General features: G+C 45.0%; 2 protein-coding genes across 2 annotated transcripts; one reads left to right on the forward strand and one right to left on the reverse strand.

The window, feature by feature from the left end:
• Positions 7,124-11,093, forward strand: LOC8072113 (probable indole-3-acetic acid-amido synthetase GH3.2). Its single transcript, XM_002456352.2, has 3 exons — positions 7,124-7,625; positions 7,802-7,903; positions 9,344-11,093. Exons 1-3 carry the CDS (start codon positions 7,282-7,284, stop codon positions 10,737-10,739), a joined length of 1,842 nt encoding a protein of 613 aa, XP_002456397.1. The 5' UTR covers positions 7,124-7,281; the 3' UTR covers positions 10,740-11,093.
• On the reverse strand, positions 11,289-15,461 carry LOC8072114 (formamidase). Its single transcript, XM_002458500.2, has 7 exons — positions 15,133-15,461; positions 14,789-15,026; positions 14,520-14,710; positions 13,645-13,880; positions 12,568-12,811; positions 12,368-12,475; positions 11,289-11,638 (listed from the first exon to the last, which is right to left on the reverse strand). The coding sequence occupies exons 1-7, from the start codon at positions 15,349-15,351 to the stop codon at positions 11,504-11,506; spliced, it is 1,371 nt and encodes a 456-aa protein (XP_002458545.1). The 5' UTR covers positions 15,352-15,461; the 3' UTR covers positions 11,289-11,503.

The following is a 16,151-nucleotide window of genomic DNA, read 5'->3' on the forward strand; positions in this document are numbered from 1 at the left end:
AACTTTGACCAAAAATTTCTAGAAAAAAATGCTAAGATTTATGGTATCAAATTAGTATCATTAGATTCATCATAGAATATATTTTCATATAATGTGCATTTTATATTATAGATGTTGTTATTCTTTTCTATAAAGTTAGTCAAACTTTAAAAAGTTTGACTGACACGGATTCTAGGAATTGATTCTTTCGTGGACGGAGGGAGTACGTGCATGAGCGTCTCGGATAACCTAATCAATGCTAGCCATCTACACCACACTAACACTAAGCACGCCGTCAAATCAACAGGTGTCCAGCTAATCGATCGATTGGACTGACCCGTGAAAAATAAAATACTACATGCACAGATGCTGCTGAGATACACAAATACTCCGTATGTAATAATCCATCTATGTTGACATGGTTGGAGCAGTAGAGCAGAGACACATATACCCTGCTGCTGCTGCTTCTTCTTCTTCTTCTTTGGTGGATGGATCGGCGTGCAGTGCAGACATCAGCTGATTGAAAGCCACCAGAAAGGCAGCGACGAGGAGACTAACATTCATTCATGACATGAATCATTCATCCATCCGTCCATCGTTCCGTCCCTTTCGTTCCCGCATTTGCTCCTTGCTTGCCGACCGAGAACTCGTCCCCGCAAACAAACCGCACTTATTTGACGCGCCGTTGGACTCCGTTTTCCTTCCGCCGGACCGGAGTTGACACCTCGATTTTGAGCGTTGGCGTCCGATCGAGATCAGATCCGCAGTTGCTTTCGTGACGGGACACACGGCACCAATCAATCAGGACATAACAAAGGGGCTTTCGCTTAGGTTAGCTTTGGCTACTCCAACTCGATCGCTCTCCAACCAACACACAAAACGCCTCTGCTCGGCTCGCTCAACTGCATATATATATATATATATATATATATATATATATATATATATATATTCTGTGTGTGTGTGTGTTCTCTTCCAACCACGTCATTGCAGCTAACCCCAGTCTGTGCGTGCCTTTTAAACTGATCTGATGATGGTCGCCCTCCCTCCTGCGTTGTTGACGAAATGACATGTCCTGACTCCTGATGAAGTAGTATATACTGCAGATTGAGCAAGCATTAAGGACGACGAGATGATGCATATAGTAGTTAATTAATCAATTGATTTTATAGGAGGTTGGGGGGATTCCCCCCTAGTAGATAGCTAACGAGAGCAAGGCGGCCAGTGCACGCATATTCTGGGCGCAAATTGCAGCGGACCGGCCGGCTCGTCGTTTGGCCATCGCAAGCAAGCATTGTACATGCATGTCCGGCAAACAGAGCATCTTTGTCTCAGATCTCTCGCGACTAAAATAATGTCTATAGTGGCCGGACCGGCGACCAAGCTAGCTGCTACTGCTAGCCGTGTGTGCAGTGGGTCGTAAATTTTTGGTGTCACGTAAGCGTCATGCTCATGCATGAGCATGATGCGTGAAAATAAATTAATAAACAAATTAATTCTATCAACTTGTGTTCGTGGATCGCGGTACAACAGAACGGCCGGATGGATCTCTCGGTCCGTGTGTACTGATGTGCAACGTATGTCCAGGTGCTGGATACTTCCGGCAGATGTAGGGACAACAGGTGCGAGGTGCGTGTAGAATATGCTCTAGATGTTGACTCGGCATGCATGGACGATCCAACAGACATCAGGTGCAGTGGGATTGAGAATTTGCACTTGCTTCAGGGAGTAGTAGGAGGACGATATTGATCATGGTGTGCATTATGTTGTTGCTATATAAATGCTACTAAGCTAATATAGATATCGCCGTATTTTATCTTTTCTTGGGATAAAGTGGGGTATATACTGTATTTATCTGATCTTTCATTTAGTTTGGTTCTTATATATGTCCACCTCGGCCTTAATTTATTAACTTTTCTGCTGGCAGAAATTAAAATAGGCTCATCATCGTTCACCAATTAGGTATTCCGTCAGGAGTCAGGAGCATGCATATGTATGATTGAATTGGTGCTTATTTTCTGCCTGAACTAAATAATATGACAGGTCTATCCTCTACTAGGCTACTAGCTAGCAAGCTATGGAAGTTTTTTTAAGGTATCTTTGTTGACTTGGTTCCAAATTGAAAAAGTCTGGAGAAATACTAGTAGCATATATATATAGGGCCTTATCATTTCATTGACTAGGCCTTGTTTAGTTCGCAAAAATTTTCAAGATTCCTCGTCACATCGAATCTTTTGGTCGCATGCATGGAGCATTAAATATAAATAAAAATAAAAACTAATTGCACAGTTTACCTGTAATTTGTGAGATGAATCTTTTAAAGCTAGTTACTTTATGATTGGGCAATGTTTGTCAAATAAAAACGAAAGTGCTACAGTAGCCAAAAACCAAAGTTTTTGCCAACTAAACAAGGCCTAACTATATCATTCTGTATTGGGTATATTGGCCCTCTTCGCTTCGTTGATTTTTGTTTTCGAAAGGTTAAAATAGAAGAAAGAGTTGTTGTTACACGTACGAGTTGTTGTCACACCACGGCGAGTTGCCGTGTGATATACAGACCGGGCACGCTAACAAGGATCACCGGCTTAAATGGCGGTGCTAAGCAGTTGTACTAAATGTTGAAATTTGGTTTATGTTGATACTAAAAAGTATTATTTGCTGATTTGTTATGAGAGAAACCATGCTGATAACTGATAAGATAGGAGCAATATTGTGCTTACTTGCTCCTTTCATTGACCTTCTATTACTTCTTTCAAATGATATACTGTACGTACTCAACAGCTAGCGAGAAGAGTATGCATGATGTGCGTGGAAGAAAAAAAAATCAGCCAACCATTTCATTGTACATTATACGCCTCATAGTCCTCCGTATACTTTGCTTCCTTCCTTATCAAGGGATCATAGTGCACGACTACGAAGAATTTTCATTGAAGTTATTATATAGGGAAAACTAGCTAATTAATTACTTTGGGTCATTGGATTGACCAAAACATACATGCTCATGGTTTCGAGTGTCAGTCTGTCAGACCAAGAGATCACAGGCTGCCTACGTACGTACCAGCAAAAGGAATACGCTATCTCGGCCGCATCCATACCCTTTTGTCTTAGTTGTGTATACTACGTAGCTGTGTTCCTTGCGAAAGCAAGTATTCATATTCATGCATCAACAGATATGCATACGCTCATGATCGGTTGGTTAGGGCATGTACAGATGCCATGCGGTTTTGGGACGCTCTCTCGTCTACTAGTAGAGATACTAGTAGTGCTGCAGTACGTGTGCACGCAGCGTGTGACGTCGCCGCTGCGCCCTTGAGCAGAGTGCGCCGCACGGCTCCCGGCCGGCATCATGCTGCGCGCTCACCTGCCTGGATGGCCTGCCTGGCGCGCAAGTCAAAAGCTACCGCCGAACGATCAGCGTCGCGCGCCCGCGAATGAACGGCGGGAGGAGGCTCCGGAGCAGCGCTGCCGCCGCTCGCGCACGGCACGACTCGCCCGGCGCCGCGCGTGTCCGCGTAGGGGTTACGCGCGCGCGGCGTATCGCAGCGCACGCGCTACGGCGGCGGCGGGCGAGAACCTGCCGACCGATTGCACTCCGATTCGCGCCGTTGCTTTTTTTTTTTAGCATGAAACGGCAGGTGCTCAGCTCTGCCTTTGCATTAAGTAGAGATAAAACAAAAAGGTACAGACAGGTTTACATGCTGGTTATACAATCCAGCCAATAGTATCAGTAATCTAGAAAGTAAGAAAACTGCACTGCAATTGCAGTCTGAAAACTTCCACTATGTTACGTTGCCGCGCCGTTGCATTGCCGCGCCAGGGAGGTGCATGCATGGTTCCAGCTTTCCGATCAGCCGAGGCCCGTATACGTCTCTGTCTTGATTGCTTGTATACCTCTAGCTATGTAGGTGCACGAGTTTACGGATGTGTGTCGAGCTGAGTCGTCATCGTCAGATTGCTTTAGCACTCGAGCCTCTCAAAACAAATTCAATCTAACCGTACGTCATCTCCTCGTGTCATCAGGCTATTTATAGTATTTACCTTTACTTTTACATCCGCTTTTGATAGTGCTTATTGTCAGTGTTATCGATGAAGGTATAAAGTGATTGATGGACTTGAATCGTCAAAATTTTACTCTGCTTGGAGTACTGGTGGTGCATTGACACGGTGAACACATGAGACCGAGGAACACACAGAGTCTGGAATCTATTCCATATTTCCATGGGAGGCGCCAACTCAGAGATGTTAACGTGCATGCTAAACCCAACCGTGGAACCAACACCGTTCCCGTAGAGGCCATGCACGCCTCGATGGACATGGAAAACACGTTTGGCTCTTTTCAAATCCCAAACAGGAAGATCCAAGCTGCGTATCCAGCATTAGCACCGGTCCAACAAACCACAGCTTATTCATACAAGGCATGCTAATTATGCACACGTTCCAGAGGATTTTTCTAATTAATTATATCATTGTGGCGAGCTAATCAACGACAAAAAAACACGTTTACATGCATCCGATCTGCTGTGTGCCATCCTATATTCCCATGAATCCAGAAAGGCAAAAGGGCAGCCCCCTCAGTCCTATTGAATGTTTGACATATGCATGTAACATATATATGAAATAACAGATTGCACATTTTATATGAAAACTGCGAGATAAATCTTTTAAGTCTAATTAGTCCATGATTAGTCATAATTGCTACAGTAACATGTGTGCTAATGATAGATTAATTAGGCTTAATAAATTTGTCTCGTAGTTTCCACGCGAGTTATATAATTAGTTTTTTAATTAGCATCCGAACATCTCTTCTGACATCGGATGTGATACCTAAAAATTTTTCATCCACAAACTAAACAAGGCCTTAGCAAAATACACCGCGAGCATGTTTTAATTGACACAGATATTGCATGTACTAGTTCTAAAATTGTTCCGTCTGCTTCTTCAAGTAAAAGTAAGTTGAATTGGAGTTGTAGTATTGTAATTGTAAGGGCTGTTCGATAGGGCTTCGGATGCTTCTATAAATGTTTCGGATCTAAGATTTTCTCAGAAAACATTTCGGACGATGAATCAGATTTTTTTTTTTTTTTTGGTGAATAGACGATGAATCAGAATTGCTTTGCCGTTTAGATGGAAGAATCACAATCACTATGAAAATCAAGTTATCACGGTTTCACGCTTGTTTTGGACACCAAACGCTTGAAGCTGTTTCGAGTAGAAACGTTTCATTGCTATACCGTTTGGCTCTGATTCTACCGTTGCTTGAGAGAATTGAAAACGATTTATGTTGCCAACACACACTCTTAAATGCATCCTCCTGGATAACTAGGATGTTTACTTTTCAACATGTCCTCTCTTTGTAAACACATATAGGAGAGAGAAATCTTTCGTGTCCATCTAAGAAACAACTTTGTCTTCAAACAGGTCCAGCCAAACATTTTTACTTGGCCAAAGAAGTTTTCCAGAAGGAGCTAAGCATGTTGGTCTTTTGAGTTATCTGTAACTTTGACTCATGGCGCCAAAATCTATTGTAATGGAGTAATGGACACTCTCTTTTTCATTTTTTTCCTTTCTTTCCTGGTTCATTAATTTAATTAGTTTCATTTGTACTGCAACCTTCCCCTTTTATTCAACAAACGCCTGTGTAGGGGCTCCAAACTCCTCCAGTTCTGAAAAAAAGCAACCCGGCTAGACTTGTTTGGATTCCTTCCTCTAAACTTTATAGCTTTAAAAGTTTTAGAACATTTAGCTCACTTTTTGTGAGGTGGGTTAAAGTTTAGAGCTAAGTATTTATTTGGAGCTTTAGCTCTAAAGTTTTTTTAGATTAGGGAATAAAATATTCCAGCCTTCACAATCAACAGTGATTGCTTAGAGTCAAACCTTACAAGAGAAGGACTTAGCCCAGAAACCACAAGCGGGAAGACCAGCTGAATTACCAATACCTTACAAGAACAAACAAAAGACAAGACATAGCCTAAAGAAAAGGATGAAACTAAAATGGGACATAACTCATCTTCCAGACCAAACCCCTACAGACTACCACAGCACAAACCTGGATCGGAGACACTCTAGAGAAGGAAATCCAAACAGATACCTTGTTATATATCTGTAGACAATCTGTACACACAAGAATATTTATGGACGGCGGGCGAGCAGGTTAATTCCCTAGTAACCTTAAACCATGAATTGTTTCAGTATATTCCCTAATGATCATGCATTCTAAGTTTCATTTTTCCCGGTGGAAATTTTCTGAGTCGATCATCGTACGTAAATGGTCCTCATCCTCCAAGTTGGCTCACAATCACAACACCAGCGCGCGGGGGGACTCGAAATTTTCCATGGGGTCCCTATCACCTCCCTCCATTTGCTTTGTAGCATCCCCGATTATATTACCCAGATGTCATCCTCTGCTGGTGGTGTTGCACAGCGGTGTGTCGACACATGCTCCCCGGCCACAACATTTTTCTATCCCGTGTCGGGTTACACTCCACCCGATCGGATCGGACCGCTGCTTAATTAGGCCTTGTTTACTTCCGAAAATTTTTGGAAAATGGACACTGTAGCATTTTCATTTGTATTTGACAAATATTGTCCAATCATGGACTAAGTAGGCTCAAAAGATTTGTCTCGTCAATTTCGACCAAACTGTGTAATTAGTTTTTATTTTCGTCTATATTTAATACTCCATGCATACGTCTAAAGATTCGATGTGACGAGAAATGGAAAAATTTTGCAAAATTTTCTGGGAAGTAAACAAGGCCTTAGTTTAATCCGGCGTCATCGCTCCGACCCGGTCGGCTAGCTAATTAACCAAACCAAGCCAAAGCACTTGCAGCTAAGCGCTAGTGCGGCGGGCGGGCGGACGGGACAAGCACCAGCCGCGCTTGCGTCTCGTCAGCCCCGATGGCCCCTGCCGGGCGCGCCGGCCGCGAGTCCCATCGCCCCGTCCGACGTGGCGGACAGCGCGGGCCCACGTGCTCCCTCCCGGCTCGGGCAGTGACGCCCGCGTGGGCCACGCGCTGCCGGGGCAGGGCATCAGATCAGGGGCTTGGCAGCCCCCGACCCGACGTGCATGGCGCCGCGACGGACGAGAGGCCCCTGACCACGCCACGACCCCCGAGCGCTATATATACCCGGCCCCTGCAACGGCATCGGCATCCTCTCCTTCCCTCACAAGTTCTGCAAGCGACGAGACAGAGAGAATTGCAAGCAAGAGCCCCCCTAGCGTACCGAGCTAGGTAGCCAGCCAAAGAGACCCGGCCGGCCGGCCTCGTTCAGTTTGATCAGTTTCTCCGATCCTCCCGATCCATGGCTCCGATGGCCACGGCGGCGGCGGCGGCGGCGGTGGGGAGGGTGACGGCGCTGGGGGTGGCGGCGTGCGAGCGCGACGTGGAGAAGCTGGAGTTCATCGAGGACAAGACCAAGAACTTCGACGCCGAGCAGGTGCGCGTGCTGGCGGAGATCCTGGCACGGAACAACGGCGCCGAGTACCTGCGGCGGCACGGCATGGAGGGGCGCACGGACCGCCAGGCTTTCAAGGCGCGCGTGCCCGTGGTGACGTACGAGGACCTCCGCCCGGAGATCGACCGCATCGCCAACGGCGACCGCTCCAACATCATCTCCTCCCACCCCATCACCGAGTTCCTCACTAGGTATATATATATATATATGTAATTAATCAATCGGCCGGTTGTTTAATTTTAATCGGTGGTTTCGGTCGGTCAATGGTGCATATATGCAACTAACAACTGAGGATTAACGGTTGATTAATCCATGGGCTGGCTGGTGTTGGAATTGACGTCTGGCTTATTCAAATGTGCGCGTGCAGCTCGGGGACGTCGGCCGGGGAGAGGAAGCTAATGCCGACGATCGAGGACGAGCTCAACAGGCGGCAGATGCTCTACAGCCTTCTCATGCCCGTCATGAACCTGTGGGTGAACGACAAATTAATCTCTTCTTCCTTTTTAAGCCTTAATCAATTTGTCTTCGATCGTTGTCCGCCGTCATGGATATATATGTTTTCGATTCATTAATTTGCCTGTTTTGACCCGGCCAAGGCGGTAGGGGTCGAGCGATCAAGCTAACCGTTTTCGGCTGCAATCGACCAAGTTGATGAGCTGGTGCTCTATATATTTTTTTTATTAGGGCTTAAGATAGTCTCTGAGTTTACTAAATTGACCTAACTGAAAATGGTGTTCTGTTACACATATCTTTCTGGTCTCTCACACACAGTCCATTAACTAACGTAACCTTTTCTTTTCAAAGATGAACGGTTCATGCCATTTATTTATAAAGGAAGGTAGTGAAAATATGGTTCATGCCGTTTCAGAAAAAAAAGTAATATAATGGTTCATTATGATCGTAGAGTGGTAATTAAGCACAAAAACTGCAAAAAAAAATAGTGGTACAAATTAATGCTGGAACGTCATGCGTTCGTAGTCTTTGTGTCCTGCCGGGCCTGGCCTGGCCGGACCGGGCGTTAGGCTAAGCGACCCGGCAACTTGGTGGAGGCGTGGCTAATCATTTTAGACTAAGCCTAAAATAATGCGAGTTTGTGTCTTAGACGCCAGAGATGCCTTGGGTGTTTCTCTACTTTTTGGGCGCCAAGATTCCTTTTCTTATTTGTGGCATCTCTCCTCTACCTTCCTAAAATAAACTCCTGGGCAGCTCAAAGTCCATTGCATACGTAAGCGGGAAGTTGGAGTGTGTTAATTCTTGGAAACAACGCGACAAACGCAGTGCCTTCCCACGCTGAAATATGCTCATCAGTGGAAGAATTGGAGCCAATAATCAACTTGCACTACCACACACGTATGTAGGTACACACACTGGATAAAGTTTGTTAATTGTACTTGCCACATTATACAACATATGGCCTGGCCAAAAAGAGAGTATATCCGTTAATTCACACTATATATACCTAGCTCTACTTGGTTAGTTATCACTTCTATATATACCATAAAGAATTCATATTGAAAGAAAAAATCTCATGTAGACTAGACATATCTACCACCAAATATCTGTCTGAATTCCAGTCACCAATTCAACCGCGCGCAACAATTGTGGATGCATAAAAAAACTTCTAGCTACTTTCTCTGTTCCCTGAGTTTCTCCCTGAGTTTCTTCTGTTTTTCTCTACTTAAACTTCTTTTGCTTTCAATAAATTTGTTGTAGGGGTCTCGACCCCTCCAGATTTCTCAAAAAAAAAAAAAAACTTCTAGCTAGAAAAGAAATCAAGTACTATCTATCGTGCTTTTCAAAAAAAAGTATCTATTGTTAATTAAAAAAACAATTCTTGATTGCACAGTATGTAGCTAGCACTGTTCTGATCATGGAACGCGACTGGTGGATCATGTTCATCATGAATCAGGTACGTGCCTGGGCTGGACAAGGGGAAGGGCCTCTACTTCCTGTTCATCAAGTCGGAGACGAAGACGCCCGGCGGGCTCCCGGCGCGCCCCGTGCTGACCAGCTACTACAAGAGCGACCACTTCAAGCACCGCCCCTACGACCCCTACAACGTGTACACCAGCCCCACCGCCGCCATCCTCTGCACCGACTCCTTCCAGTCCATGTACTCTCAGATGCTGTGCGGCCTGGTGGCGCGCACCGAGGTGCTCCGCGTCGGCGCCGTCTTCGCGTCCGGCCTGCTCCGCGCCATCCGCTTCCTGCAGCTCCACTGGAAGGAGCTCGCGCACGACCTCCGCACGGGCACCCTGAGCGCCAGGGTCGTGGAGCCCTCCATCCGGGACGCCGTGGCCGAGGTGCTGACGAAGCCGGACGCCGGCCTGGCCGACCTCGTGGAGGCCGAGTGCGGCAAGGACAACTGGGAGGGCATCATCACCCGGGTGTGGCCCAACACCAAGTACCTGGACGTGATCGTGACGGGCGCCATGGCGCAGTACATCCCGACGCTCAAGTACTACAGCGGCGGCCTCCCCATGGCGTGCACCATGTACGCGTCGTCCGAGTGCTACTTCGGCCTGAACCTCCGCCCCATGTGCGACCCGTCGGAGGTGTCCTACACCATCATGCCCAACATGGGCTACTTCGAGCTGCTTCCGCACGACCCGGAGGACAAGCCGGCGGTGTCGTCGTCGTCGGCGGCGTCGGCCATGGACCACGACCGCCTGCTGGTGGACCTGGCGGACGCCGAGGTCGGGAAGGAGTACGAGCTGGTGATCACCACCTACGCGGGGCTCTGCCGCTACCGCGTCGGCGACATCCTGCACGTGACGGGGTTCCACAACGCGGCGCCGCAGTTCCGGTTCGTGCGCCGCAAGAACGTGCTCCTCAGCATCGACTCCGACAAGACGGACGAGGCGGAGCTGCAGTCCGCCGTGGAGCGCGCGTCGCGGCTGCTGGCGCCCTACGACGCGCGCATCGTGGAGTACACCTCGCAGGCGGACGCCACCACCATCCCGGGCCACTACGTGGTGTACTGGGAGCTGATGGTGCGGGACGGCGGCGCGTCGCCCGAGCCGGACGTGTTCGAGCGCTGCTGCCTGGAGATGGAGGAGGCGCTGAACGCGGTGTACAGGCAGGGCCGGAACGGGGACGCCATCGGGCCACTGGAGATCCGGGTGGTGCGAGGCGGCACGTTCGAGGAGGTGATGGACTACGCCATCTCGCGGGGGGCGTCCATCAACCAGTACAAGGCGCCCAGGTGCGTGTCGTTCGGGCCCATCATCGAGCTGCTCAACTCCAGGGTGGTGTCCAGGCACTTCAGCCCGGCGTGCCCCACGTACAGCCCGCACAAGAAGTGATCCACAGGCCGGTCGGATTCGGTGACGGCCCAGGATGAGCTACAGTTCTGCTAGTAGGTAGTACTACTAGTGCTTTGCTTGTTGCTCTTACAGTGCGTGTGTTTCGGTTCCTCTCGTGTACGAGGCAGAGGAGTGAATTAGTCACGGCTCCTAGCTGCTTTGCTTGCTTCCTGCCAGCTGCTGCCTGGCTCTGTGGTAACTCCAATGCTAGTATCGTACCGTAGTTATATTACATACTTGTGGGTGATGTCGTCATTTCTGGAGTGGAGATGACGAGTGTTAATTTGTACTTGTATAAGACGGTATCATGGTAACGTCATTCTTGGCCCAATATCATAACTGGCCTTCTGGATACTCTGCTTATGTTATGTTTGCATGTCTGTATGTTTTATGCTTTTATCACGGGAGCGAGTGACACTGCTAGGTTATCTGCACATAACAACAGCACAGAAACGATCATCATCTGCACATAACAACAGTTACAACGAGAAGGGCCTAATAACTCGAACTACAAAAGCAAAAAAAAGCTCACTCTCATACATGATGAGATAACCTGACAAATCAAAGATCTGCATTTTTATTATTTTTTCAAAGGAGGGCAAAAGTTTTGCCGTAATTTTTATTAGACGAAGAAAATAAAAGACAAATCCATTCTTGATTATAGGCTGCGCACACAGATAATTGTTTTTTTGAGTAATCCACACAGATAATTGTTTCCATGCACAATTACATGTCGATTGATAGTGGGTCTGTTTCTTCATGTACTAGGGCGCACTTGTACCACTTTTATCTTGGGTGGCAGGAAGGTGTCCATCATTTGAGCAGCTTAGAAGATCTGGAAGTCTTCTCAATTGTGGTCCTCCAAGTGGTCTCCCGTTCATGCGTTTTGGCTTTATATCCTATGTTTGAAATGTTATGCACGTTAGTTTTAAAAAGAAAACAATCAACAAGGCCCCAAAATAAGCACGTACAGGTCAATATATTTTTAATCTCGAAGTTAGACATTTCAATCTGCCTATAGCCTGTACTGAAAATAATATGTTTCTTCTATCCTGGTTATTGTGACTTCTTCATGAAAACTTTTGGAACTACTATTTAGAGCTTACAAGTTGTTCTTACATTTTGCCTAACAGTAACTGTCAGCGGAAAAGTGTATTCTATAATATTTTGAATCTCTTTTATATTGACCGGATCATAAGAAATAGTTAGGTGATGCAGGCCACTGATCGACCAAATGAACCAGGCTGGCACTATAGCTACTTTCAATAAAATGGAGAGTGTAATATAAATCTACTCTTTTGTTGGACACTGAACCATGCCCAGCTCACGTTACTCAGCATGAATATTGTGTGGTTTGTTTGTACAGCCTACTCATGAACTCAAAAAAGACAGGCAGTAACTTTTGTTGCTTCAGATATAACACGTAAAGTACCAGTAGCATATATCAGACACTTGGATCAAACATCAGAGTATCAGACCAAAGGAATCAGTCACAATCTATATCAAAATTGTTTAACTAATCTATTGATGAACGCTTTTACACTTAAAAGGAGCAACGACAAACAGTGAATATAACAGTGAAAAAAGACCAAAGAAAATTGCGTTGGGCTGGACTCTTGGCACCATACCTGGTCAAATATCGCCGTAGGGATGGCAAGAGTTGTTACTGCATTAGGAGAGTCCACTATTCCAGATATCCTACCCTCGCATGGGCAGCATGATAGTAAAAGATATACCTGTATAAAATCCCCAATCCCCGATGTTAAGATACTACTCAGCATGCATGATACTTCAAGAATCAAGATAATAGCCATACCCTGCTTCCTACCTGCTCCTTAGAGTACCCAAATTTGGAAAGGTACTCAATGGCATTCAGAACTGCACGTTTGTAGGCAACAGATGCATCAAGAAAATGCTGCTTCCCAGACTCATCTACACTGATGCCCTCAAACACCAACCACTCTGAGAAACGTGGCTCAACAGGACCTATCTCAAAGATAGGGCTCACATGAAGTGGTGTTGGACCAACTGGGGTTAAGTATTCCTTCATCCCACCTCTTATGATCTCACACCTATACAGGGTGCAAGGAATTTTTAGAAGCAGGCAACGAAAAGTGTAAACCAACGAGCCGTTTTGGGCTGTTTAATAAACTCAGGTGGGGAATCTCCCCCCCGTTGACCCTCAAAAAAAAAGTGTATTTTACATAGGCAGATTTTATTTATCCAACAACGCCCACCACGTGCCTCCGTGTTAGTCAGGAATAGGATGTTATGGTGTTGTGGGTATTTTCTGTGTTTTAATCTGTGCCTATGTAAGATTTGCAGGCCTGATTTGCCTTATAAACTAAGCCAACTCTATTATTGAGAAAGGCAGAGCTCCTGCCATTACTTTGAAAAAAAATTGTTTATCCAATTGCGCATTCATAAGAGTGTGGTTCAGAAACAATTGATTCCGACTACACACAAATGGAGTGAGTTTTTAGAATACCAGGGACGAACCCCTGCCCACTGCAAATGGAGTGAGTTTAATCCCAGCAAATAATGCACTGTGCCATAATATATATTAACTATAAATCACTAAGGTCCATAACTTCTTATGATTATAGGATAGAAGCATCAATTAAAGCAATTCCATGGAACAGAATATGCCAAAATCTGACAATAGATTTTCTAATCCTATGAGTTCACTTATTCATATTGTACATTTGCTATCTCAGAAGTTCTATGCAAGAAGCACTGAAGATAGCTGGTGCTAGTATTACTGAACTAGTTTCTTTATTAAATATATGATGGAATCTTAATATTAAGTTTCCTAACACTGGTGGATCCAATTTTGACGCATTGTATATCATAAAACATTGTATATCATGTAGTATAAAGTGTAAATAAGAACAAAATTTATTACTTGAGCTCAAGGAATCCACTCATTTCAATTGCTCCACACAACGAAATTTCACCATCGCCCTGGGAGAAGTGCATATCACCAGTGCTAAGATTTGCTCCTTCAACAAATACTGGTAGATAAACTTTGGAGCCTCTACTTAGATTCTTTATGTCACAATTCCCTCCATTTTCCCTTCCAGCAATAGTTCTGGCTGCTTCATTTGCAATTTTGTGCCATTCAGCAGTCCCTTCTTGGACCTGCATGGCATTGTATACATCACAAACATGGTACTGCAGATTAGAGATGCTTTTGGGTGGCATGACTTTCCGACGTCAAAACATAATATCATGTATGATTGATTGCCAAGGAGGCTGGAAGTCCCTCGGAGACTTGTGTTAATTTTCTTTGCCGCCCTTTCATGGGCAATTTGGAAAAATAGGAACAGTATGGTTATTCAGAAAGTTTTCCCTGCAAACCCTGATGTGGTACTTTACAACGCAATCACCCTTCTGCAAATGTGGAGAGAGCTTACGAAGGACGCCGACAAGATACAATCTTCTAAGATAGTGGAGGGCCTAGAGACATGGATCAGCAAGCTTGATCGGCTTCAAACTTTTAATTCAGAAATTGCTATCTTGTAATAGTGTTTCATGTTGAGGATGTTAGTAGTGTGGCTTGGTTGCTATCTGTTTTGTCTTTTCACGTTCTCATAAACTGGTATCACCAGTATGTAAACTCTAATTGCTTTCTCAAAAGCAGAGGTAATCTCCTTTCAAAAAAAAAATGGTACTGCAGCCACACACTTCAGATCTGCTAGCTTAAGATCTGCACACAAAACCTTTTACTTGTGCTCTAGGAAATGTAAAAAGATTAAAGTGAAAAACAAATGATCATGCCTTCCCAAGTAAGCAATTGTCAGGAGTCGGTAAAGGAACAAGGGGCCTCTGGTGTAGAACTTCACACAGTGTAAGAGTCTCTGGCCTTGTCTCAGACAATCTTTTTTCTCTTTCATTCCATATATTAAGAAGCTCAACTGATGGTGCAGTTCCCACTACACCAGGATGAGTTATTCCAGGAAAACGAACACCTGGTATATGCAAAAATCGAATTATTGAAGGATCCAAATCTTGAAAGCTTCGCTCACAGCAACAAGAAGAAACTGTACCTGGTATCTGAGGGGAGTATGCGTAAATTCCTTCGAAATACCAAATGGCTTTTCTTGTGCTAGGGAAGTGGTCAGTTAAGAATCCACCTCCATTCTCCCTTTCAAGTATTGCAGTATAACCCCACTCGTCGCCAGGAAGTGGGCCAAGGTTGCAGATCTCTACCGCGAGAAGATCACCTGGTGAAGCTGGAACCCCTTCAGAATCAACTATCCTTAGTGGCCCACTAAGATAATGAGCCTGTGGAATATCTGTAGTCAGTTTGGCTCACAATAGACGAAGCACTGGAACAAAGGGAAAATTAAATGACAACTCCAGCAGAAGGATAAAAAAAATACAAACTTACAACTGTGAAATCCATGAATTTCAGATCGTCTGCAGAGTTATCATCCCTAACCCGCCCTCCACTCCAATCCACCATCTCGACACGGAACAATTCCCCTTCGGTTACATCAGCAACAGGAGGGATATCCGGATGCCAGCGGTTGTGGAGAGGGACCTTTTGCTCCCATGGCTGCTTCTTGACATCTATGGGCACTACCAGTCTAGGAGTCAGAGGAGCCATGTTTCTTACAGTATCTCCTCAAGAGCTTCTTCCCTTTGGAAGCTTTGTGCAGCTCTTTATAATGGTAGGATAGGCATGTTGATGAATCTGCTAATGGTAAAAACAGGTGTTTGGAGTTCTAAGTCAGTATCAAGTCAATCACTATAAGGCCTTGTTTAGTTCCGAAAAGATTTCGGATTTCGGTACCGTAGCACTTTCGCTACTTTCGTTTGTTTGTGGCAAATATTATTCAATTATAGACTAACTAGGATTAAAAGATTTGTCTCGCGATTTACAAGCAAACTGTGTAATTAGTTTTTGTTTTCGTCTATATATAAAACTTCATGCATGTACCGCAAGATTCGATGTGATAGAAAATCTTAAAAATTTTTTGGTTTTCGGGGTGAACCAAACAAGGCCTAAGATCAGGTAGGAATTTATTGTTGGTCTGGCCCATCCCTGTAGACTATCCAGAGCCAAGACGGTGATGTAGGCCTTGTCCTTGTTTAGTTCCAAAATATTTTCCAAAATCGACACGGTAGCTCTTTCGTTTGTATTTGACAAATATTGTCCAATCATAGACTAAGTAGACTCAAAAGATTCGTCTCGTCAATTTCTACCAAACTGTGCAATTAGTTTTTATTTTTGTCTATATTTAATACTTCATGCATGTGTCTAAAGATTTGATGTGACGAGAAATCTGAAAAATTTTGCAAAATTTTTTGGAAACTAAACAAGGCCCTTGTTTAGTTTCAATTTTTTTTGGTTTTGGATACTGTAGCATTTTTGTTTTTATTTGACAACTATTGTTTAATCATGGA

The sequence above is a fragment of the Sorghum bicolor genome, chromosome 3 (assembly GCF_000003195.3).
Source record: "Sorghum bicolor cultivar BTx623 chromosome 3, Sorghum_bicolor_NCBIv3, whole genome shotgun sequence".
Taxonomy (NCBI): domain Eukaryota; kingdom Viridiplantae; phylum Streptophyta; class Magnoliopsida; order Poales; family Poaceae; genus Sorghum; species Sorghum bicolor.